This window comes from Callorhinus ursinus, unplaced genomic scaffold, assembly GCF_003265705.2.
Source record: "Callorhinus ursinus isolate GAN/ISIS: 27379988/994484 unplaced genomic scaffold, GSC_fseal_2.0 scaffold1, whole genome shotgun sequence".
In the NCBI taxonomy this organism is placed as follows: Eukaryota; Metazoa; Chordata; class Mammalia; order Carnivora; family Otariidae; genus Callorhinus; species Callorhinus ursinus.
The window spans coordinates 20,524,521-20,550,393 of NW_027397063.1; the positions used below are offsets into that span (position 1 = coordinate 20,524,521).

The 25,873-nt window shown below is 37.6% G+C and overlaps 1 protein-coding gene across 2 annotated transcripts in view; it reads left to right on the forward strand.

The window, feature by feature from the left end:
* SAMSN1 (SAM domain, SH3 domain and nuclear localization signals 1) overlaps positions 1-24,546 on the forward strand; it is a 133,762-nt gene extending 109,216 nt beyond the window's left edge. Inside the window, exons 8-12 of one of the 2 annotated variants that reach the window (XM_025872783.2) lie at positions 2,711-2,840; positions 5,295-5,446; positions 8,477-8,683; positions 10,606-10,756; positions 20,808-24,546. In XM_025872783.2, coding sequence (XP_025728568.2) covers positions 2,711-2,840; positions 5,295-5,446; positions 8,477-8,683; positions 10,606-10,756; positions 20,808-21,010 — 843 coding nt within the window. In that variant the 3' untranslated portion in view covers positions 21,011-24,546. The remainder of the gene's footprint in view (positions 1-2,710; positions 2,841-5,294; positions 5,447-8,476; positions 8,684-10,605; positions 10,757-20,807) is intronic. The other variant, XM_025872768.2, reaches the window with a different exon arrangement.
* Positions 24,547-25,873: the final 1,327 nt, after the last annotated feature.

Here is a 25,873-nt window from a genome sequence, read left to right on the forward strand (position 1 = left end):
GGTGTTCAGGTCATGATCTCAGGGTCCTGGGATCGAGCCCAGCATCGGGCTCCCTGCTCAATGGGGAGCCTGCTTCTCCCTCTCCCTCTGTGCTCTCTCTCAAATAAATAAATAAAATCTTAAAAAAAAAACTAAACATACTTTAAAAAAAACAACCACTTGCGTATTCAATATCATCATTTATATGTACAATAGGTATCTGGAACCCAATATATTCAAAACTGAATGATTAATTCTCCATGCTCTACAAAAAAAATGTTTCTTGTCCAGTCTTCCCAGTAGTAATAGACAACATTGCCATAACTCTAGATGGAAAGAAGAAAGAGGAAAGAAAAAAACAGAACAGAGAAAAAAAGGAAAGAGAAGAAGTAAGGTAGGAAGGAAGGAAGTAAAGAAAGAAGAAAGCCCAAGATTCATTCCAAATTCCCTTTTTCTCTCACTTTTCACACCAGTTCATCACCACATCCTCTTGGCTCAAACTCCAAAATCTTATCTATAACTCCTAATTTTTCTATGTAAACTATTCCTGCTTTAGACCAACCAACCAACCAAGAACAACTTCTCTTGCCGAGACTGCCATAAAACCACCTAATTGGTCATCTTTCTTCCACTCTTTCCTCCATAAAAGCCATTCTCCACACAGAAGCTGGAAGGATCTAAAGTGGAATTCAGAACACATCATGCCCCTTGTTTAAAATTTTACAATGCCTTCACAATGCCTTTCCTTACTATAGTATGTTCATTCCAGTCCTCTGAGAAGCAGGTCCTAAGAAAGCAATGGACACACCAAAGATTATTGGGGAAAATGAATGTGAAGGATGGAGAAAGAAGAACTGGATAAGGAAAGCCTTCAGACAACAGTGCAAGTCTGAAACTTGTGAAAGGAGAGGAAGAAAGTGTTAGCCAGATTGGCAGATAGTCCTTGAACCAGTTTTCAATTAAAGGAGCCCTGTACCCCACCAGAATGGACTCAAATGGTATCCCCACTGTTTCAGTCATTGGCAGAGAGCATGGCCTCCATGCAGACACCGTGGTGGATTCAGTAGCTGGGGCTGTCAGTAAAGAAGGGTCTCGCAGCAAAAGATCTGAGTGACACATTTCCATGACCACTACACTTGGTCTATAAAGCTCTTCCTGATCTGACTCCAGTGTACTTCTCTTTGCTCATTTTCTTTATTTTTTTAATTTTTTTAAAGATTTTATTTATTTATTTGAGAGAGAGAATGAGAGATAGAAAGAGAGCATGAGAGGGGGGAGGGTCAGAGGGAGAAGTAGACTCCCCGCTGAGCAGGGAGCCTGATGCGGGACTCGATCCCAGGACTCCAGGATCATGACCTGAGCCAAAGGCAGTCACTTAACCAACTGAGCCACCCAGGCGCCCTCTGAGCTCATTTTCTAACACTCTCCTTGCTCTCACTCAGCTCCAACTACATTGGCCTGGTCTTCCCGCTCACAACCCAAGCTAATTCTGAGTTATTTTGTTCTTGCTATTCTTTTTGCTTGGAAAACTGCCTCCAATTCTTTCTACAAGTTACATCTTAACATTCAGGTCAAGAAGTCAGAGCATATATTACCCTACAGAAGAGGTCTTTGGAGGCTACTCCATCGAAATCAGCCAATCTTCCCCTAACCCTAATCCAGTAGCTAATGCCCTCACATCACTGTTTTATTTCCTTCATAGCACTTATTCCCTGAAATTTTCTTTTGTGTTTTGTTTACACACACCTCCCCAAACACTAAACACACACACACACACACACACACACACACACACACACACACACACACAAACCCTAACACACTAAAATGTATCTCATTAGAGTAGGGACCATATTATCTTGTTTACTATGGTATCCCCGGTTCCCAAAAACAGTGCCAGGAACTTACAAGGTGTTCTCTAAACTTGTGTTGAATGACTGAACAAATGAATAAAGGAATGGATAAGAGCAGAGAATCAAACTGAGTATGTATCATATATGTATTCTGAAGTTTTATCGATGTTTAGAAATGCTCATAAATGAGGAATATTGAATTACATTTTGACGAATATTAAGAAATTTATAAGTTTTGTCCAAACTATCTAAATATGGAAGACATTTGAGATGTTTTCAAGCAGATGTAATTTGTTTTCAAATTGTCTGTCTTTTTATGCAGGCTTTGCTTTTCACTTGACTAGGTGTGCAAGCTCGGTATGACGATTTGTAAAGCTTCTTAGATAAGCTTCACTTTAGAATTGCAAAATGTGCATGTTTTATTCATATCTAGTGATCTGGTAGGGTGCAAATAACTGACATGAAACAACGATGCAGAATTTAAACTTGTAATATCAGATCTCAAAGGATTAGTAAGGGTGATAAATAGATGATAAGGAGAACATGAAGAAATTAAAGTGCTTAAACAGATAAAGCATAGATGTTAATAAATCTAACATTTCTGATTAAGCAGTCCAATATGATAGTCATCCTAATTTACAAAATGAACTATTATAATTTCATTTGAATTCCATAATGTGGAATGTTTCATCTAAAGAATTTTTCCAAGCATAACGTGTTTTGCTCGAAATTGAACTAAAGATTAATGACCCTCATATTTTATGCCGATGTATTCCTAAGTATTTTATTGCTAAAATATGTCTTGTTTGTTAAATCAAGTGGATATCTCCATGGATATCAGTTCTCTGCACTTAACCTCTGATATGTTTTTTCTGAAGGATGAGGAAGATGGAGAGGGTGCCCTCCCATATCGGAACAGTGACCCAATGATTGGATCTCACACAGAGAAGGTCTCCCTCAAAGCCAGCGACTCCATGGATAGTCTCTTCAGTGGGCGGAGTTCATCAAGTAAGCCTATAGAATAAGGGACAAGATCCTTACTGGGAGGGCTAAGTTAATTAAAAACAGCAGATTTTAACTATAGAGAACAAACTTGATGGTTACCAGAGGGGAGGTGGGTGGGGAGATGGATGACATGGGTGATGGAGACTAAAGAGTACAGTTACCATGATGAGCACTGTGTAAATGTACTGAAGTGTTGAATCACTATACTACACACCTGAAACTGATATAACACTGTTATGTTAATAATACTGGAATTAAAAAAAAAAAGAGAGAGAGAGAGAGAAACAAATTCAAATGAAAACCAGTAATAACAGATTGGCTTCTCTGGGGCTTATCAAATTAGCAAAAAGTTTCCAGCTACTTGATAAGAGAAATAGTGAAAATGTAGGATTGCTGAATCGGTAGAGCTGCTGGTGTTTAAAATGATACACAAAATATTCGACAGAATTATGTATTATTTTGAAACTTTTAACACTGTAGTTGGCAGAACTCTTGGGGATATGCTTCAAAAAGATCATGTTGGGTGACTAAAATCTGCATCCCTAAAATAAAAATGTTTGCTTAGGAGAACTAGCATTATCTTGAGTCAAAATTTTTAAAATGACTTGACGTATTCAGATAAATGAAATCCCGTTCTGTCTCTTCTTCCTTCCCTCCCTTTTTATTCCTTTTTTCCCTCCCTCCTTTCCTTTCTTTCTTCTCTTTTTTCCCTTCTCCTGTCCTCACTTTTTCCCTTCCTTTCTGTTCCTTTTTGCCTTAAGTATTCTGAAAAGAGCAGGACGTATGCATCAATTCCCACATTTACTTTTTAGGTGTCCGTCCAGCATTAGTGAGTCAAGAATGAAATGCTAATGTAAATACTAAATAGAAGGAATATCACCAGGTGACAGAAAGGAAGCAGCATGTGTTCAACAGGATTTTCCAAAATCATTGTTTCCAAGAAGGAAGTCGTTCAGGTTTCAGTCACATAGCCTGCTACAATATTTGGATGAAACTACTGAAACTGCAGGGCACCTTATAACTTTTTTATGTGTACACTGTTATACATTCCTCTGATCTTTTCAGGGCTTTTAAATGTTTTCTTTTTTTGCAAAGTTTATTTTCCATTTCCTTTTTAATCAACTGCTTCTGTTATTTGAAGATAGATTGCAAAGACCAGATGTTTTAGATATCCTGAATTTTATTCCTACTTTTCCTATGGGCTGAAGAAGAGTTATTTTGTGGGGAAAAAAAACCCCAAAAAACTAATGTAGAAACATTTGAAGGATATATTTTTGCATGTGTGAAATTCAGATTTCATTACTATTCACTTCTGCTGGAAGTTTTAAAATTCTCAATTGTATTGCTGAATGTGGGTAGAATTTTACTAACTGGAATGTCCCATGAAAAGCCAGCACCAGGGTGGCCATGGAAGGGGAGGTGTAAGGAGATGGTGGCCCACTTCGCTATTGTCCTACACAAATTAGTTTCTTAGTTACATGCAACTCACCCTTTCTTACAATGGTTCATATTCGATATAGAACATCTCTAAGGTTCTTTACCTTATTTCCATAATTATTTGAATAAATAGCAGAGAAACCAGGGCTGTTTCATCTTTGAACAGAGCACTGCAAGGCCACACTGAAGGAGACAGTGAAAGTAGTGGAGAGTGGTGACAGTGGTGGAGAAACCGAGAATTACTTCCACTGGGAGCCATTCTTGCCCCCATCCTGCAGGCAGCAAAAATGGAATCTTTTTCTTTTTTTCCCTTGAGGTTCAAACTCAGAAGGGAAAAGGACCAGAGAACAAGGATTTGGAGCAATTTTAAAAGCCCACTTTAGAAAGTTTAGAACCACTTGGGAGTACAGACACTGGAACACACTTTCTCTTTCCTTCACATTCACACAACAAGCAAAAGTGCTACCTTTTATGCATAGAGATGTTGTTTCAAAATGGCTTTTGGTACATAACAGGATGTTTGGGAGAGCATTCTAGCTACATTGTGGTAAGTATAGGGAACCCTGTAGTCTTATGCTTTGACCATTTGTGATCAGTAGCACATAAAGGTCAAACTGTTGCTATAGGTTTTTATCTTTGTTTACAGGTACAAAATTAATTGTCTGGCCTGTATAGGGAGTTAAGTCTGTATCGTCTGCCTCTTTAGCAAGTGTTCAATGCTCAAAACACTGTGCTACTGGATCAGATCACAGAGACCGTAGTGAGAGGGTGTTTGGGTTAGTGGTTGAGGAAAGAATGGTCAGATTAGCTGGAGAAAGTTCAGAAATGGCTCAGAGGACAGAGGTCAATGATGGAGAGTGACTGGGAGGCAGAAAAAATAGGAATCCATCACTTAGAACCCCCTCAAAAGGTTGGCATCCAGTGCTTCAGCATTATCCCTGCTTAGCTCTATCCAGATGATGGTTCAGAATGTTATGAACCTTCAGTGAGAACTGTTAACCTCTGCTTTGCTTTCATCAGGTGGAATAACAAGCTGTTCAGATGGTACAAGTAACCGGGATAGCTTTCGACTTGATGATGACGGCCCCTACTCTGGACCATTCTGTGGCCGTGCCAGAGTACATACAGATTTTACACCAAGCCCCTATGACACTGACTCCCTCAAAATCAAGGTGTGTGCACATCATATCTGCATTCTGTATGGTTTATCTAGCGCTGGTTGTATGATCTGTGTCAGGAAGTACAAGCAGTGTGGGGGGGGGGGTGCGGTGCGCGGCGAGTGTGTTCTTCCCAGCAGTAGAACTGAGGACGGGGTTACTGTGGCAAGAATTTGAACAAAATACATGAGGTGGGAGAGGGGAATCAGATTCTGTTGAGGCTCCAGCATAAGTTGCTGTTATGGAGATAATGCAGAATCCGAGCCTATCAGGGGAAAAGAAATTGTCTACATTTTTCTGAAAACCCAAAGCCTCACAGGTGGAGGTGCCCAGCTCTGCCTGATACTTGCTGGAGTTAAAAGGAGAGAGAGAAAAGATGGTGATATCAGGCAAGAGCCCCTCACAGCAACTCCCTTGGGAACCAGACTTGGTTGGGCAACTTCGGTACCTAAGTTAGTTGCTACGAATAACCAGACATCTTTCTCCCAATGATATTCCCTCCTGAATTCCCTCTTCTTAACCCTTATTCTCTGTATTCATTTTCTATTGCTGTGGAACAAATTTCCACAAACTCAGGGACTTTAAACAACACAAATGTATTACCTCAGTGTTCTATAGGTCAAACATTTGGTCATGGCCCAACTGCATTCCCTGCTTAAGGTCTCACTGGGCTAAAATCCAGGTGACAGCTGGAGCTGTAATCTCCCTGGGGCTCAGGTCCTCTTCCAAGGCAGAGGTTGCAGGACTGAGACTCCTGCTTTCTTGCTGGATATTGTCTGGGAGTCACTCTCGGGCCCTTGAGGTTGCCAGCCGTGGTCCTCTCTACAACATGGCAGTTTGCTCCGTCAAAGCCTGCAGGGGAAGAGCTCACTCATGTTTCAAATCTCTTTAAAAGCTCCTACCTGATAAAGTCAGAAACACCCAGATAATCTCCCTCTTAATTACAACATTAACTAATTTGGGACATTAATTACATCTGCATAGTCCCTTGCACCATAAAATACAACATAATCATGGGTGTGAAATCCATCGCTTTCATAGTCCTACTCACACTAGAGGGGAGGTGCTGTTGCAATCGTACAAATAGAAGGTTTGGTGCTAAAGTATTTTATACATGTTAAATTATTCCTTTTAGTAACACAAACTGATATAGCTAAAAGGACAGAAATTATGACTTTTCTATACTATCAACACCAAGCCAATGTTAACCAGCAATTATAAGTTATGAAGTATTGATGTTATTATTTAACATTCAAGACACTCTGCTCTTCTCTTTATCCCCTCTATTGTAACAAACCAGAGTAAGCTCAGCGGGAGAATGAGGAGAACATTATTTTCCATAGTTAGCTCCTTAGTCGTTTCTATGAAATGATTTGAAGTCTAAGTTAAAGTTTTGGGGAAAGAATATTTGTAGCCTAGTAACCATTGTTGGGGGAGGGTGCAGAAGGGAACAAATTGAACACATTTTGACTCAGGAGAGCTTTTCACCTTCCCTATAATACCATACCAGTGCCCCACCACTTATGCTGTCTAAGGTGCTATTTGGAGAGCTCTTGTAGGACACAGTAAGAATCCCCCAGTCACCACTGAGGATTGAATGCTATCCTTTATATCAAGGGTCTTATCCATAATGAAATTGGGTCTTTGCTTGGTGACCTGTGGGCGTTCCTAGAACGTATACTTTTATAAGTTTAGAGGATAATAGGAAGGATGCAGCACAGAGCTCCCATGCTTAGAAACTTCCCCCAGAGCTTCTGGGGATTTTCTAGGTCTGTTTATCTGATCCCATCTAGCCCAGGATTTGATTCCCCATGGTGAAAGGCAGGAAGAACCAGATGAACAGCTCACAAGGTCAGACAAGCAGATGATCACAAATCAGAAAGATCAAATCTTTTAATCACATTGACAATGTGTGTTTTAGATGGAAGAATACACATTCATAGAACATGGGGAAAAAGCATTTTTAGTAGCAGACTTATTGTTTTGTTTGTTTGAGGGTAGTCCCCATATCAGAATCTATAATGTCCTCTCCGGGGTAGAAATTTGTAAGTCTCAGAGGAGGAAATGTGACTTTTAAATGTAGGCACTGTATTTGTGTAGAAATCAATTTTCTTTACAAAGTACCCCTGGGGGTTTTCTAATCTTGCCAGTAACTGGCACCCTGCAGCCAATCAGTCTTAGATATGAATGAAGACCACATTTGGGGGGCACCAAATGGTCTTTTGGTCTTTTGACCAACCGGTTTGTCCTCCTAATGTGCTTCATTCATATTTCAATCCAAACTCTGTTGTGAAGCTCAATCTAAGTATTATCTTCTCTTAATTCAGTAGCATAATTTATCCTTAGTGCACACACACATACTTCTGTTACATATTTAGATATATGAAGCTCTTAACAGTTTCACGATTTTAGATGAATGCAATACTTTAGATGGTTTTTTACTGTAGATAAATTTTTCAGATGAACTAGAAGCATGGACAGAGACTTCTTTTTCTTTCCCGTCCCCATTTGAGAGCCCCTCCAGGAATGATGGCTTGAGCTTTGCTATATATCTATTGCTTTGACAAGATGAATGAAGAAAGCATCATTTTTTGAGTTCAGACAACTGACTGCCATGAGTTTGAGAAGTTATTTAATGTTTGCATTTCTTTTCCATAATATTTAGAGTTACAAAGATACCTTGTATATGTACTTAAGAAGTGTGTCATGGGCATAAAATGACTCACTGTATGCAAAAGTACTTTGTAAATTGCACTGTGCCCTACAATTATAAGTTCATAAATTGATACACCAAAAACATAAAGATGTCATCAAATGCATGTAGGAGCTTTTCTTCAAGCTTGTTGAAGTGTTCTTCATTATTACTAGCAAAGAGTTCCCTTGAACTTTTTAAAAGAAATTTTCTCTTAGATTTATTTCGGTTATCAGTAACCTCCCTTATCATATTCCCTCATTATTCTAATTTTCTATGATTCCATTCTTTCTACTAATTGGCATAGCACCAAAGTCCTCTGAAAACTCATTGGTGTGTTTCTTTGTCTTTAGAAAGGAGACATCATAGACATTATCTGCAAAACGCCAATGGGGATGTGGACAGGAATGTTGAACAATAAGGTGGGAAACTTCAAATTTATTTATGTGGATGTCATCTCCGAAGAGGAAGCAGCCCCCAAGAAAATAAAGGCACACCGAAATAGTGGAAAGGAAAAACCCAAGACTCTGCAGGAGTTCTTAGAGAGGATTCAACTTCAGGTTAGCAAACCTGTGACCTATTTGATTCTGGTGGCCTCTGGATGGAATAATTGAGGAGAATGGATCAGTGTTGGTACAGCGGTAAAAAAAAATATATAGGACTTACAGCAAAGAAAAATCTATTTTCCAAGAAGACTTCTTATTTCTCCTTTATTACTTTTATTACACAAGGACAGGTCTTGTTATAACCTCCCTTGGACTAAACTCTAATGGTACTTAGCAGTGACAGTAGAGATTAATGTTGAGAAAGTGCAGTGAAAAATGAAAAATAACTAGGAGAATAAAAGGTCCAGAGAAAACATGGAAATGAGAATGATAAAGAGAGTATGAAGAGTAAAGGTAAAAATCCAGAGAATTGAAAGGAAACAGGGAAAGAAAATTACACTTTCTGTATGGCAGAGATCAAAAGCAAGTCAAGAGAAGATAACTAAATATAACTGTTTCAAAAGCAATTTCTTAGGAAATAGTAATCATTAAGCCCCCATGATGATTATGTTAAGGAAACTGTGTTGTCTATATTTATAATCCAATTCTTTTCTTGTTATATTAGCAAAATTTTTATGAAATCTCCACCTTGTTAAATGGTGTATACATACAATTTACCTAGCCTCACTCAATTTACTGTTTTGCAACCCATTTCTAATATTAATGCAGCAGTACTTTGATAGTTTTCAAAATTCATCAAGGCAATAGCCAATTAAACTTTCCTTAACTGTTTCTCCTGAATTATCTAGTTATACTCCTGTCTGTAGACACACTACGTAGGCCCTCTTATATTACTTTTGGTGCCCCCCAAATGTGGTACTGCTTGGATGAAGTACAAAGTTTAAACCCTGCTTCTTCTTTTTGTTTGCTCTGTGACCTATGAGAAAACCAAGGTCTAAGGAAGTGAAATAACTTACTCAAGAACCCACAATTAGATGATTATGTCAGAATGGGGATTTTGGCTTCTCTGTTCTAATTCAGTGCTCGTTCTAAGAGACATTATTTTTAAAAGAAGTGGTACTTTTTCTTTTTCTCTCTCTCTCTCTCTTTTTTTAAAGGGGCTGGTAGTTATTCCTAATTACTTAAAACTTTTATGCTTCCTCTTACTCAGTTTTGGTAACCAAACTAAGGATACTGAAATTATGATCAGGTAAAATGGAAGGAAGTTTTGAGGAAGCTGTAAAGCCTTCAGCTTCACTTTGCATTTTTATTCTGTTACAGAGAACAAAGGTTACATAAATTACATACAGACTCAGAAATCAGAAGCCTATGAATTTTAAATTAATATATATTGATGCAAATGATGGACAAACTATACATGCTGAGAAAAGAAAACAATACTTTTCCTCACCACAGTGCTTTTATGCTTAATAAAAACTTTTAATTAAATAGAAAGTCTGGAATTCCTTAGGTTTATATAATGACTTTCACCAAATGCTGTCTATTTTTCATGCCTGTTTCAAATTCATTTTTTAAACTACCCCAAGAAGTTAGTGAGGGTAAATTATTTTTGCAAGCCAGCAAACAAGATGTAGATTCAGAAATATTACTATAATTACTCTTTTAGAGGCATTTTATTGATAGACGTAAGGACACGCTAGCTTTGTCAATTGAACTATTTGAGAAGTGAAAAAGTGCCAAATGGGATGAATGATCCAGCTATTTAATTGATCCATGATTTAGCACTGCACGGCTTAACGTAATTATTTCTTCTTTACATCTGTCCTTCCAGAAGGTGAGAATTCTCCAACATACTCTTTTAAATGCCCTAGAGTTCCTATGTGGAGAACTAGTACAAAGGAAAGTTAAGCAAAAGCTCTATCGGTGCCTTTGGTTTCCATACGCACTTCTACACTTTCTTTAAATCTAAAGAGAACTAAAAATAAAATATTTGAATCTGACTAGTTTATATTATACATATTTTTTCTCCCCCGTAGGAATATACCTCAACACTTTTGCTCAATGGTTATGAGACCCTAGAAGATTTAAAGGATATAAGAGAGAGTCATCTCATTGAATTAAACATTAAAAACCCAGAAGACAGGATGAGATTACTATCAGCTGCTGAAAATCTCCTTGATGAAGAAAGTAAGTGTGCACACCTACTTTTCTCCCTAGCTGAAAAATCACAGTTCAATGTAAATAGCATAATTATTAAAAACAAAGCCCCAGTTTTATTTACAGAGAATCCTATAAAGCATTCTTTCCCATAAAATAAGTATTTTCTTATTTATTTAGAAACAACAACTCTGGTCAGGTCTATAATTAGGAAGAGGACTTTTTTCCCTTACTGGACTCAGAAAATGAAAGGACTTTTCTGGGCATCTCATTTAGATTCTGCAGAGCTATTAATTTACACACAAGTGGATGTCTGCATTCCCAAAGACTGAGGGAGTTAGAGACAAATATTTAGTGACAGCATGAGCCATTAGTGAGAAATGTCATATGCAACTTCTGTAGAACAGCACCGAGCATGGCTCTAAGCTAATGAGCCTTCGCGCCGCACAGGAAAATTCATTTCATTACCATATAGTCACATCTTGTATGTGTTTATAGTATTCTTTCAAAATGTTATATAGCTTGCAAAAATATTCAGCACTCACTTTTATTATCTGAGATGGTTCTCTGTATTTGTAAGTATAAACTGAAGATGGAGTAATGCATGCACATTCACTTACCAACTGGGTTTGTAAAGATAGGAAAGCTTTTGTTTCTACAGTTGCCCAATCTGAACGCTCTTCTTACTAAATCTGGTCAGGCTTCTGAAACCCTGAGCTCGGGACGTACCAAACTCCACAAGGAATATTTTCTAAGGAAGAAAGAGGGATGTAGCGACTTTTAAAGATGAAAAAGAACTCAGATCATCTAATCCAACTTTCTCTTTCAAAAGTAATATTGCTCATAATCATTAGCTACTTTTTTTGAACCTGTTCTCGGAGTAAAACTTTGAGCCAAGATCTTTACATTTATTATCTTCTATAATACACTCCACAGTTTTGTGAGTCAGAGAGTACTGTCCCGTGTTTATAATGAGAAATGGAGAGATAAGTAACTTGTCCAAGCTCACACACATAGTAAATTATGGAGAGCCAGGGCCAGTGTTTGTGATGCTACTCTACTTTCTACAAGTAACAGCCCAGATGGAGAGCAAGGAGGAAAGTTGTATTTAGGACCCAGGCCTCCTGACTGTCTCGTAGTAGGTTTCCTGTATCCTGTCTCATATGCTCTAAAATGGGCATAGTTACACAGCACGTGTTTATACACTGGCCTTTTATCTCGTAGGAATAAATTTACTTTTTTAGAAACTGCATCTCACTTTATTCTTACTTACTGTCTTGCGTTTGCATAGATCTTCCTCCTTTTTCAAAGAGCTTTCACATGTAAGACTAATTTGACACCTCCGGAATTTATTTCCTCTCAGGCCCAGGTATTTATATGCACCCTTCGAAACTGTGGGGGCTAGGAGAAGGGGATGAGGTCACAAAGGCAGACAAAGATCAACTTTAAGAAAGTAGCCAATTTACTCAATAGTACAAGCCAAAACAAAACTGATCCATGTAAACTGATGAGGCAATATCTCTGGGGTAAATGAGGCAGTTTCTTTCACATCTTGTCATTTCTAAACATGGCTCCTCACTAAATAATGTGAGGCTAAGAAACAGATTCTGTAGATTTCTTGGAATTGATAATGTTCAGTATCGTTGTCAATACCCTCCAGAATAATTTGATGTTGAAGTAGTGGGAGGGAAAAGGTATTTTTTGAGCACTTGTAAACACATTGCTTCTCTTCTGTAATACCATCCATATAGGTATTTTGTCCATTCCACAGATGAGAAAACATTTCAGAGATGAATTTTAAAAAGGCCAAAAACAGCTAGATAAGTAGCAGAGCTGAAGTTTTAATCAAAGGCAGCGTGCTATAAAAATCCAAGTTCTTTCTTCCACACATGCAAACTGGTAAATATAGAAAGAACAATGAATATCTGAAAATTGAAGTTTTCTACTATGCCAATTTTCTCAGGAGCTTCAGTTCAGTTTTCCATCTCAGAAAGTGGAAGTTAATACGTAAGTGAGAACAGAAACCTTGCAACAACATTACTGCCTGAAAGGTGCAAGACAGCTATGGCCGCATTGCAACAGGACTGGTGAATTGGAAGGGCAAGAGAGCCTGGATGAGAAAGGTTTTTAGCCATAAAACAGTGCTCCGTCTGGACCCACGGCGGGAAGATCGGTCCAGCGCTGTGGCTTGGGCCATGTATGGTGTCCACTTAACCGCTTCATTTCACCCCCCTCCCCCCTCTAGTTTCTATGTTAATGAAAGAATAATGATGTATAGATAACATTGTATGAGAGCTAGGTGCAATTTGAAAAAACCATCTGACGCAAATGCTTCCTTTGCAAGATGGGGAAAGTAAAACCAGAGAAGCTAAGTAGCTTTCTCAAGGTCACAAATCTAAACCCAGTCTCCCACATCTATTAGAAACACATCCTACTATGCCCTGGAAACAAAACACAGTATCTCCAAAGCATGAAATAAAAAAGTAAAAATCCCCCAAATTATTTCCCTTATAAGACTTTAGAAAATGGTATGTGAAGGTCACTAAAAGTTGATCATTTAATAAGAACCAGTAATGTACAAATATACACACACAAAGCCAAGTTTTGGGGGGTGAAAAATATTTTAAAAAATGCCGAGGCAACCAGTGTTTGTTGTTAACACACAGCCCTGAGATTTTTCTTATTTTAATCTTATGGTCTAAAGTAGTACTAGAATATACATGTCAAAAAGATGCATATTACATGTTAGGCTATTCTGACTGAAAGCTATTTATCTTATATGAAACTGCTTTGCTCAAGAAATAAAGAAGAATGACTTCTATTTGTTGATAAGATGGCGAGTTCTGATGATTCGGCACCATGCTGCTGCATGCATGCTTATTTTTATCTATTCTCTACTCTGTGAATCATATCTCCTACAACCATGCTAAAGATTAAATGCACAACCTTCATGTACCTTGAAAGATAAAGACCTTGAATATATGGTTATATAAAACTAAGATATTATTAAAAACAAATGCATGTCACAGTCATAGGTTAAAAACAGGGGTGTGTGTGTGTGTGTGTGTGCGCGCGCGTGTGTGTGTAAGAACGGAGCATGCAAATTGGCCAGGATTTTATGTATGCATTTTATCTTGATCACTGAATACAGTCAGTTTGGGGAATGTCGATAAAATTCCTAATTTAAAACCTCAATGCTTCTTCGATCGGGAACTGGAAAGTTTTGCTTTACTAACCCTTCATTATAAAAATCAAGGAGAGTGGACACCTGTGTGAAGAACAAGAGTTAAAACTTTGAGAGGAAAGAGGAAAAACCACAAGCCACATGTGAGCCTTTAATGTATCTAAAGGGCCCAAGAGGACGGCGGAGTGGGAGAGGGACAAAAACAGAAATCGAATACTTAGAGCAAAGCAATTTTCCTTTTCTCTTAGGCCAAAATAGATAGCACTGTACCCACTCTGACCCTGAACATGTAAACTGGATTAACACTTTTTAGGTCACCGCTTGACAGGAGGTAAAGGTGTTTCTCCTACAAGCTGATAGAAGGGCTGGGTGAGTGGTGGTAGCGCTGATTACAGGATTACCTCTGGAGGAGGCTAACAACTTTGGGGTTCTGCAATCCCGTCAAGGCCAATACCGAGATGTTCTGAATTTGCTCCCGTGTTGCCTTAGAACTGAGCAGAATTAGGTCACTGGCTCCCTCAGCTGGGAATCTAGATGAGGTTAGAAGGAGAAGAAAAATTGGAGTGAGACTTGGCTTTTGAAGGAGCAAAAGAATTATTTGGTGCACATTAGGACTGCTCTCTTTCTCATCTGAATTTTAAAATGGTTTCTTTGCTTTGAATAAAGATTCCCAGTAAGAATAGAGAATGTGTGTGTGTGCGCGCGCGCGCGCGTGCGCGCGTGTGCATGTGTTTGTTGTTCATAAACACAACCTTCAGGACCCCTTTGCTTGCTAATAAATGCTTCTTGCAAATAATCAGAGTTAACTGCTATTCATAGTAAATATTTTCTCTTTATTCTGAACTTGTTCCTCTTTTCCCACATTTAGAGGCCCTTTGATGTGTCTTAAAAGTGTGATGAGAATGTGTACTATTGTCCTCAGGGAAAATGGGTGATGGAAATAGCTTGTTCTCCGTATAAGCACAGGAATAATTACATTTTAAATTGCAGGGAAAAGATAAAAAAAAAAAAACAACTTAGTAACTGAATAAGCAAACTGTCCTAGAAGCTGTGTATCATATATTTTAGATAACTGCAACCTCTGTTGGCAGTGCTCAGTGAAGAGGAAAGGGGGAAGGGTGGGTTGTGCGCCAGGCTGTTGGCACCAGCTGTGGTCACAGCAGCTCCACATTGCTCAACTATCCCCAGTTGTGCCTTCCTGCCTGCCTACGTGCCCAAAACGACGCAGAGCAAGAGGCAAGTCCCAGCCAGGAGCCTGGAACATGAGCTGCCGGCAGGGGAGTTTGTAGTTAATGCCAAGCAGCAGTCCAGCAGTCAGTCTGACAGCGTGCCAGGGTAGCCTGGTGCCCTAGCCCCTGACATGCATGCCTGGTGTTTCCAACCCACCTGCTGTATGATTTGAATCTAGACTCAAGAAAGGTATAGCTTTTCAGAAATACAGGTTAACCATCCACATATACACAGTAGAGAAGGCACATGGGCATCTCTGACTTTTATGTATTTATAAATATATTTAATATATATTTCTAGTTATAGCTGTTTAGCTTTATGCAATTCAATTTCTTCAGATTTCTTGTTGGTTTTACCACCTCCCCCCAAAGATTTAATTTATGATTGATGCCATATTCCATATAATAAAAAAACAATAAAATGAAATGTAAACATTTTTGGTCTTCTATCAGAGAACAGTGCCCAGAGGAGAGAGTCCATAGAATTTTCACCTCAGTCACCTAAGGCACTTGTAATGTACTTGTTTTTATATTGCACTATGATTGTATACTAGGCATGACTTTGTATGATTACCCTGGTCAAAGAAGACAGAATCCTCTAATACCGTATGCCTTTCCTAAAGCCCCTAGTTCTGTGCTCTGCACTGAGTAGATGGTTTACAGATACTTGCAGAATGAAAAACAAAAACAATAACAATAAAACAACAAATGCTTGTAGAACGAGGAAATAAAGAGACTTGTAAATCATAAGGAAACTTTTTTCTGATTATAAAACTTTAAGTCCCTAGCAATCCCACCTCACAGATAGAAGTGTTTGCAGTAGGCAGATGCATCCGGATCCTCAGCATCTGGGTGCTGCTGAGCGATTAGATCTCAGATGAGGGTGCCTCTACCCTTACTGAGGCAGTCAGCAGGGTGCAAGGGGAGGTTGCTGTGAATGTGAGTGCAAAGATTCACTGCGTGGCCCACATCTCATCAGAAGGTAGACTACGCTGTTAAGATGCAAAGAGAGATGTGCAAAAAGAGGGAGCATCATTTCAACTCCTATTCTCTCATGGCTTCAGGAAAACAAGAGTAACTGGTTGTTATTCCATGAAGGGATTCCTGTTTTCCATTTGTTGTTTTTCCAAATGTAGGTTAGTATTCAAATGACATGATTACCAAAAAGTCATTGTTATAAAACTAACATGTTCAGGTAATTTAAGGATGTGCTTAAGATGAAATCAGAAATAACTAAGAGTTTCGCCATATTGTCTACTGAATGTTCCTCCTTGTACAACACTGCCTCTGGACAAATAAACACAGCCGTAGATACCTGGAGAATGCCCGAGTTCTGTTCTGAGTGACTCAAATGGGACTCCAACATGAAGTTGAGGTTTTGAGCCATCCTCAGAGAGGATGACATAGCTTGGTTTTTCCTCTTTGGAGATGGCACCAGGAGAGAAAAAGGGGACAATAATTCAAAGAGCCAAGAGGTATCTTCATTTGAATTTCAACGAAATTTCTTATTTGATCTTTAGTTGCTACTTCCTTTAATTAATCTAAACATCACATTCTTTTTATTAAAAAAAAATTGCTTATTGAACACTTTCATTGGCCAGGCATTTTCTTATGCCCTGTAGATTGCATTATTTTATAGTACCCAAAAGAAACAGAAGCCCAAAGAAAGAGAAGCTTCAGACCTAAAAGTAAAGGCAAAATCTGGAATATTTGGGTGAAGAAAGTTGAGAGAGAAACCTATGTGAATATAGGACAGATTTCTCTCTTTAGGATATGAGAACTTTTTCCCAGAATTACGATTTAGTTTGAATTCCTTAAAGCTTTCTTCACTTTTAGTATAATTGAGATTGCCTATACTTAATTAATTAAATGTCACAATTCCAATATAATTATTTTATGAATAATTATATTAGCTGTCTTCTGTTTTAATCTAATCACCATGCCACTTTTTATCTTTATCGATGACTATCTTAAAATGTTGAACCATGGGCTTTACATGATTCCATAAAAATTTGGTACGAAATAATATATTTTAATATTCAAATTAGTTCTTCATGACAAAATATTTCCTAAATAATTTTTCCTTAATGTAATTATTTTATTTTCATGATATCGAGTACAGAAATGTTTGGGGTTGCTTTCTGGTCTTCTGATTATGCCTCCTGTTAGCTGGCAGCAATAAGAGACACCCTTTTTCAAATTATTTAATAATTCTCCAATATACCCAGATTTGAAAATGTATAGCCTTTGGAATATTTGCAAACTATGCAGGGGTTTTATTGAAAAACTGTACCATTTTAATTTCTTTTGTTTTTTAATTAAAATATAAGACATTATAGATGACATGAGAAATATAGAGAAAATCTATCTAAAATTTTAACACTTTCACGTGTCAATTATATGCATAAGTCTATAGGTCTTCACATAATTTTAGTAATAGAATACTTAATCATATATATTGATTTTTTAACATATTATCAGAAATATTTTGATATAAAAAAAGATGCACTCATATCTTACATGGCAAGTCTGTAATTTTGGAGGCAAACTGTTTCTTATCCCAATGTGTTATTTGCCTGGTTAGCTCAGATGATTGGACCATGGGCTAAAACTGATGAAGGTTATAGTTTCAATTTCGAGGTGGATCAGTTAGCTTTACTCTGTTTCATGGCCACACGAAGGGACTAAATGACTTAGAAAGAAAATATGGACATATTAGCATGAATTCAGCCCCCCTGCTGGAAAAAGTATCCATAGCACAAGACCTAGGTTTGTGCCAATCCCGAAGTCATTAGTGTCAGGATGGAAAAAAAACAAAAAAAACAAGAAAAGGAAAACCTTGACCCTCCAAACACAAAAACTGAATGCTATATAGCTTTCATTTCCATAATATAACATAATGACCTGCCTTTTCTTTTTATAGTTACAGTTGAGGGGCTCCAGCTGATCACCTGCCTGAAATTATTGCCAGCCTGGTGGGAAGCATTTGAGGAGGCAAAGTCATGTTTTCATTTCACTAGGAAATCATTTAGCAAATTGCTGCTATTCTGTAAATTACTGTGCTGCATAACTTTCATACTGAGAAACTATTTCCTTTTTCCATAAAAATTGCAGATAAAGGGTTCCTATAATAAATAATCTGTATTTAAAACAAACCAATTCTGAGAATTTAGAGAAGGTGACATAGCATTTCTCAGGCAAAAATAAAAACAAATACATTTTATTACCAATATTTAAAAATGACATATTCTCTGTTAGCATCAGATTTTCATTTATTGTTTGTTTACTTTGCTACCCTTTGAGGGGAATGGATAGAGGCTTCTGAAGACGAAATACCAAGCTAAGTACTTATTTTTTGGAAGAAAAAGAACTAATTTTGGAAATCAGAGTTCTTTAAGTCCAAGTCTTATATCTTGAAGAGAATCCCACAATCAGTAATCAGCCTAAATAGAACACAGTATTGGGAGCAATTTTTATTATGCTAAGTCCTGTTTAAAATGTCGGTCTGAAGAGCAATAACTAAGTTCTTTTAATTTTGTGTTGAGGTGATAGGCCCAAATATAATCTGGGGAAATATGGCCTAGGGTCACACTCCAAATATGGTGAACCACTGCTGAAGTAGCAGGAAGCATTACAAAAGGACTAATTTTTCTGGCCTTTTCCAGAAATACTTGGAAATGAAACACAGAGCTGGTTCTTTCACGTCAGTGGCAAGAAGACAGAAAAGCAGAGGCAGGGGAGAAAGCTTTCCTTCAGAGAATGAGGTCCCATTTTAGGGCTGTCTTTTCATCAAGGCGGTTTTGGAAACAAAACTGACTGACATTCACAAACACTAGTGAATATTAAGAAGATTCTCCCTAAACTTCACGGTTGCTAAGACTTATAAAGAGAAAATGCTTCATGGTGGCTAAAATTTGTAAACAGTCACATTCGATGCATATTAAAATTAAAGCTCCTGATACCTAGAATGAGTTATAATAACATCACTGGCCTTAAATACCTGATATTTGAGTCCACAGTTAAAAAAAGTTGTGGCAAACATGGAGAAAATTCAGAAGAATGGCATAAACATGGTTTTATTGTTGCAAATTAGAGCTCTGAGGAAAAGGTTAAAAGAACTGTTATGGTTCATTTTGAAGATGAGTAGACTAAAATGATCTTTATCATTTTTTCCCAACCTTTCTCCACCTGTATTCGTCGTCTAAACCACAGAATACAAAAACTAATGTGACTCTTTTCTCAATTCTTCTGTGGATGGTACATAAATGAGTACCACTCTAGATACCTTGAGAAGTGAATTCATTACATACAAGGATGCCTTAGGGCACCACGGCTCAATTCTCTCTCGTAAAGGATGTTGATAAACAGTTGGATGCACAGTAGAACATAATGTTGGCAAGGTATCTGAAGCCTAGAAAATGCATTTAAAAAAGCAGGGTATCTGTAGGCAAGATAAAGGGTGGATTTCCTAAAGATAAATTACTTAGCATTTTACTTTTATAAAGTCTGTTGAGGAACATTACAGTTTCCTTCTTGCAGGATTTTGGAGTTGGGATTTACTTTCTTCTCACCAGAATAGGATGAAGTACATAGCCTCCGAAGGCAGAGGTTTTGTCCCACCCTGAAATGTATGCGTTTGGTTCTTCCAAAGTGGAGTTATTCAAATGTCTAAAGCGGAGAAGCTCTGAGGTTAGATATGCTGATAGAGCTGACAGGTGGTGGCCTAAGATAATCTCCTCCCTGAGGGACCCAACTCATGATGCAGAGAAACACACATTAACTGGTGTCAGGGAAGGCAAGGAAAGAAACTTTACATTGACCAAGAGAATTCTGAGGCTAAAAGCTTCTTGAGAAGAGTAAAACTTCATAGTGCTGCTTAGGTTCTTCAAAGTATCTTTTGTTACATCTCTAGTATTAATTTTTTTGAAAGAAAAAGTCTGTTGAATCTAGAATACTGCTTTGATAACAGAGTTACCAATCTGAATATAAATAATTGTTCTTCAGAACTACAAAGATGTAGAAGACTAAATAAGGCAGAGTCAGTGAAAATGGTGGTGTTTTACTATCTAAGAGCAACCTGGTCTGTATGTTGATTTTTCTGGTGAATGCAAACAGAGGAAAATTCTGAATACTTTAAGTTTTATTACTTAAATTCCAAGTAATTGAAGTCCTACTATACATTGTTGCCCAGAGTGATATTTTATTCATTATTCCACATTATCATGATTCCAGAACTGTCCACAAAGATCACCATTGAGTTGGATTTTACATTTAAACCACAAATGACTTTTTCTAATGTTACTTTAAGGAGTATTTGGACAAGGCATCAGTCAAACTGTGGATACAATCTGCTTTCTCTGGCAACTTATCATTAATGTAAGAAAGTCCATATTGATCTTCGCTTATGCAAGCAGTTCACATGAATTCCATGAAACTGCAAGCAAGCAAAAAAAAGGGGGGGAGCAAACTTTGTCTTCTAGGAAAGCAGGGCTTGAATATTTGAGTGCAAATATCTCTTTTATAATAAACAAATATATTGTTTACTCACGGAAGTTTCAAATGTAATGAAGTCAAGGTTAGTACTGTTAAAATAGCTCAAAGGCGAATGAGTACGTGAATAAAACTTGTCTTGGCTCCTCCTAACTGCTCTCCTCTTTTCCATTTACAGCTATTCAAGAGCAAGAAAATGAACCTGTGCCCCTATCCTTAAGCCCAGACATCTCCTTAAATAAGTCACAGTTAGACGACTGCCCAAGGGACTCTGGTTGTTATATCTCATCAGAAAATTCAGATAATGGCAAAGAAGATCTGGAGTCTGAAAATCTCTCTGACATGGTACAGAAGATTACTATCACAGAGCCAAGTGACTGAACACACTTTCTCAACTTTATATCTATAGATGCATTCCATTTTAACCCTACTTGAGCTAAAAGATCAAACAGGAGAGAAAGAAAGCATTTGCCGATACAGCCTAAAGTTAAAATGTTTTAATCTAAATGATTTTACATAAGAGTTCATGTCTCTAACATTCCCAATTATTGTAAATAGTATGTATATTTATTATTTTAAATGCTACCTGTTAATATTTCACCTGCCTGTGTTAGAAAAGCTATAGTGTAAGTCTTTGATATGTGTGAGATAAGCTTTATTCAGCTTTAAGTGTGAAATGATAAATTCTGCAGGAAAAAAAAACTCCTTTTTTCATACCTGCCAGTTTTGCATTTGTGTTTTGTTATTCAACAAATAGTAATGGAGCATGTGTCTGTTTAACCAACTGTCCAAGCAGCATTCACACTCATTTTTATACTTAATGGGAGAGTGTGAATTAATACTGGAGACATTTCATCCTGATCCACAGTGGAGTTTTAGTAATTATTTTTTGTTAATTTCTTCACTGTTATCTGGTATAAAAGTATAGATAACAAGATATTGTTGATTCTCATTTAGTAAAATGAATTTTAATAATTGTACAGATGTTTCATCTTTAATTGTAAATATTTTTAATTGTGAAATACCCTAATTTTAATAATAAAAAGAAGTATGTGCACTTGCCATTTTCCAGATTAGTGGTACTTGAAAGTATTTTTATATTAGACCTCTAGACAAAATCTCTCTTAACAGTGAGATTCCCAAATGAATTATCTCACCTCAGTCTGTCTCCTGAACCCCAGCTCTGTGTTATCTGATTTCCTGAATACTTCAATGTATTAGTCAGCTCAGGCTGCCATAATAAAATATCATAGACTGGGTGGTTTAAACAACGGAAATTATTTTCTGAGAATTCTGAAGGCCAAAAGTTCAAGATCAGGTTGCAGCATGGTTGGATTCTAGTGAGAGTTCTTCCTGGCTCACAGATAGCTGCCTTCTCTCTGCGTCCTCTCATCAGAGATAGCAAACTTTCTGGTGTTTTTTCTTAGAAGGGCACTGATCCATTCATGAAGACCCCACCCTGACAACCTCATTTAAACATAATTATCTCCCCAAAACACCATCTACAAATATCATACATTGGGGGTTAGTGCTTCAACATACATATTTGTGGGGAAAGGGGTCCAATTCAGCCCATAGCGCTCTAGAAGCTTCAGATCAACATACCCAAATCTTGGATTTTTCTCTACAAATTTGTCTCTACTTTTTTATTCCAAAAAAACTCTCTCTTTAATGACACCAATACCCAACCAATTACCCAAAACAGAAAATCATTTCTCACTTCATCTCACGTATACCCTTCTCATATAGATTCAATATATAATCAAGTCCTACCTCTAGAAGCGTTTTGTCATTCATGGCTTTCTATCCATTCCCATGGTTGCTGTCTTGCTTTGGAAGCTCATGAGCTCATGTATGAAACAGTGCAATAGCTTTCCAACGGACCTCTATTCTACCAGTGCCCTACCTTTCAATCTATCCTCCACACAGCCTCCAAAAAGATCTAACATGTAAATCAAATCATGTACTTCCGGCTTGAAATTTTTTTATAGCCCCTCACTATCTTTAGTATAATTTTTAAACTTTCTTCCGGGATATATAAGGTTCTTCTCAACCATTTTTCACCTACCCTATGAGTCATACCTTTCCTCTCCCACCTCTCACTCTACACTCTCTGGCCATAACAGTCTTCTTGCAATTCCACAAATTCACCACTTCCTTTGTGACTTTTCTTATGCTATTTATTTTCCTGGAGTGGCTCCTGCTATTTTCTACATCCAAGAGTCTCCCTTTGCTTTCTGTCTTAAGACTCATCACGAAAGTCACTTACTCTGTGAGGCCTTCCATGATTTCCTTTGGTGTTCTCCTCTGGGTTTCCATAGCAACTTGTATCTCTGTCAGTTATAGGACTTACCATATTATACTTTATCTATTTGAGAGGCGCTTACCTTTCCACAAGACCATGATCTCCTTATTATTTTGTTTAGCCTTTTTAATCTCTGGTGCCTGGTATTATACCAGGTACAGAGTGGGCATTTAGGAAACATTTGCCGGAGTGCAATGAATATAATAATTATTCTCATATAACACATTCCATATTTATATTTAAATCAATGTCCTTAGTCTATAGGTAAATACCTTCCAAAGTGATCTAAAAGTTTCTTAAAAAATAAAACACAATACCTTAGGAAAAATCAGGAAATACAAAGTGTTATTTCAAATGCTGGGAGACAGTATTACATTGTTAATTTCCAGTATATTTTTCCAGATCCATGAGATTTAATCCCATATGCAGTGCCCAGGTCAGGAGTAAATCACATGCCTACTCTCTATTCTTCCCTCTCCACAGCAGGAAATAGTGTTTCAATTTCAAATTTCCAACATGCTGCCTCCATCATGGCCCTGCTCCTGACTATGGCTACAACTCTAATAAACAGATTATTCTAGGACCTCCTTGGACACAGCACAGCCACTGACCATAATTTTTAAACTTTAACCAACCTGCTGCCTCAGGTAGTTCTAGAGAGTACAGCCTCTTTATGAAGATACCAAGAAATTGTAGGTTAGGAAGGATGAAACGAACTGCCTGATTGTAAAATGGTAGAAATCGCTGGTGAAGCTTACTCAGCCACAACTTCTATTCCTTCAAAATGAAGATCTGGTACCCAGTCAAGGATCTGGGGATATACTTTTGAGTGGAAGTGCTGCAAAGGTCTTGAGGAGGCTGAAGAAGAGGAAGAGAGACTGGTTTCTTACAAAGAGAGGAGGAGGGAGGAGTGGAGACACTACGGGGTTCAAGCTGCCAGAAGGATGGCCCCATCACATAGCACAGCACTGAAAAGGATATCTGTAGCAAAAGTATGTATCACACTAACAGATCGCTGCTGCCCTCATTTCATCTGTTGGATCCCTGCTGCTCATTTTCCTTGGGCTTTTCTCTCAACCATGGACGCTGGATAAAGAGAAGTAAAAAGGCAAGACATAGTTCACCCAAGGTTGTAAGGTAAAGACAGACCTTCTGCTGCTTTTGGCTAGGAGACAGACATGAGTCTGAGCCTTTCAAGAGTGGATGTGAAGGTGGTTAGAAAGTTGGTATTTTAATGGTTACCAGATGGCTTTGTGTTTCCAGGTTGAAATGTGGTGAGAGTCCCAGTCTCAATCATTTATTTATTCACTCAACAATTTTGAGACATGGAATGTATATGCTGCCCAAGACTATGCCAGTAAAGGCCTTTTGGATCATATAATCTGCATTAGAATCTTGCCATAGCCTCTCACTGGAATAAACTGAGTCTTTCAGTACAGAAAGGTTGTAAAACTGTTCTGGAATGCCATGATTGTTCTGATCCTAGGAATATCTTATATTTACAAATTCAAGTGTGTGGTGAAAGTATGCATGGTTAGAGAAATTTTAGTCCAGATAAATGGATAAACTCTTCATAATACTTTTTTGATAAGAACATTTAAATTCTGCCCCCTTAATTGTATTGCTGATATAAGTTCCAATATATTTTTCCCTCTGAAATTTTTTATCAGAAGCTTTTCTTTTTTTACCACTTAAATTTCCAAGATAGTTAAGAAATAAATTAACTCTTAAAACTTCTAAAATGATAGTCAGCTAAAGATTATCAGGTTTTAGACAACATCCAATTCATTGAGGTTAGTCAAGCGCCTTGCAACTTCCTGAGTGAGGCCAAATTGATGACATGATGACATTTCATGTTGAGAAACTTCCGTTACAAGCCCAAGTTCTGAGAAAAATAATATGAAGAAATTTTAGATACTCTGTCACACCACACACGACACGCTTCCATCCCCCCACACGAACAAAGAAAACTGTATAACTAATCCGGATGCACACTTCAAGTACTCCTTCATAAAGTGGGAAGTCATGCTAGAATTATGTAAAGGTTGAGAGAAAAATGAATAGGAACTAAATATAGGTAAAAGAACAGCAGTTTCTAAATTTGACCAGGTTTTCTGGCTACAGAAATAAGATAGAAGTAACCCTTACTTTAGCCTATCCCGTGTCCTACTGTTGAATTCATCTGATCACACCCAATGTTGACCCAGGTTTGAGGACTATGTGACTTTGGGTAAGTCACTTATCCTCTGAGCTTAGGTTTGTTTGTGTTTTTTTTTTCTCTATGAAATATATATAACTATAATACTAACATTTCATATATCTGTGCTGGTTAAATGAGATAACGTATGCAAAACACTCAGCACAGTGCATGCAGTGTGCATAAAAACTGGTATCTGAACACAAAATGAAAGCAGTGTACGTGCTACCATAATACAGGCATGGGCTTGTGGTGATTTGAAATTCTTCAGACACAGATAGTCTGAGGGCTAGGACAACTGTATTGTCCAGCAGCAGTGAGAATCAGCTGATTTAATGGAACTTCCCAGATAAATGACCATTTTGTCACGATAGAATATTCCTTTGTCAAGTTCTGACAGTTTAGAAAGAGGCTATGTTGCATTTAGTTTTGTTTCCTCACTCTTGGCACATAATAGGAATGATCATTTTTGAAGACTGAATGATTGACTATATAAATAACTGCCTGTATTAATGAATGAAATAAAATAAAGATCTGAGGTCATTACTCCTAATACAGCACCTTGGGCCCTCCCTGGTCTTTATAATATGGAGTCACAGCCAACCCTGCTCTAGCCCAGATAGAAGCCCTTAGAAAGACACCCTAAATGTAGATTTTTACATATTTACGAAGTTTATGGGCCTTTAGGCAAATGATCTGCCATGGGAAAATCACAGTGCAGAGGAAAATACAAGCTTTTCAT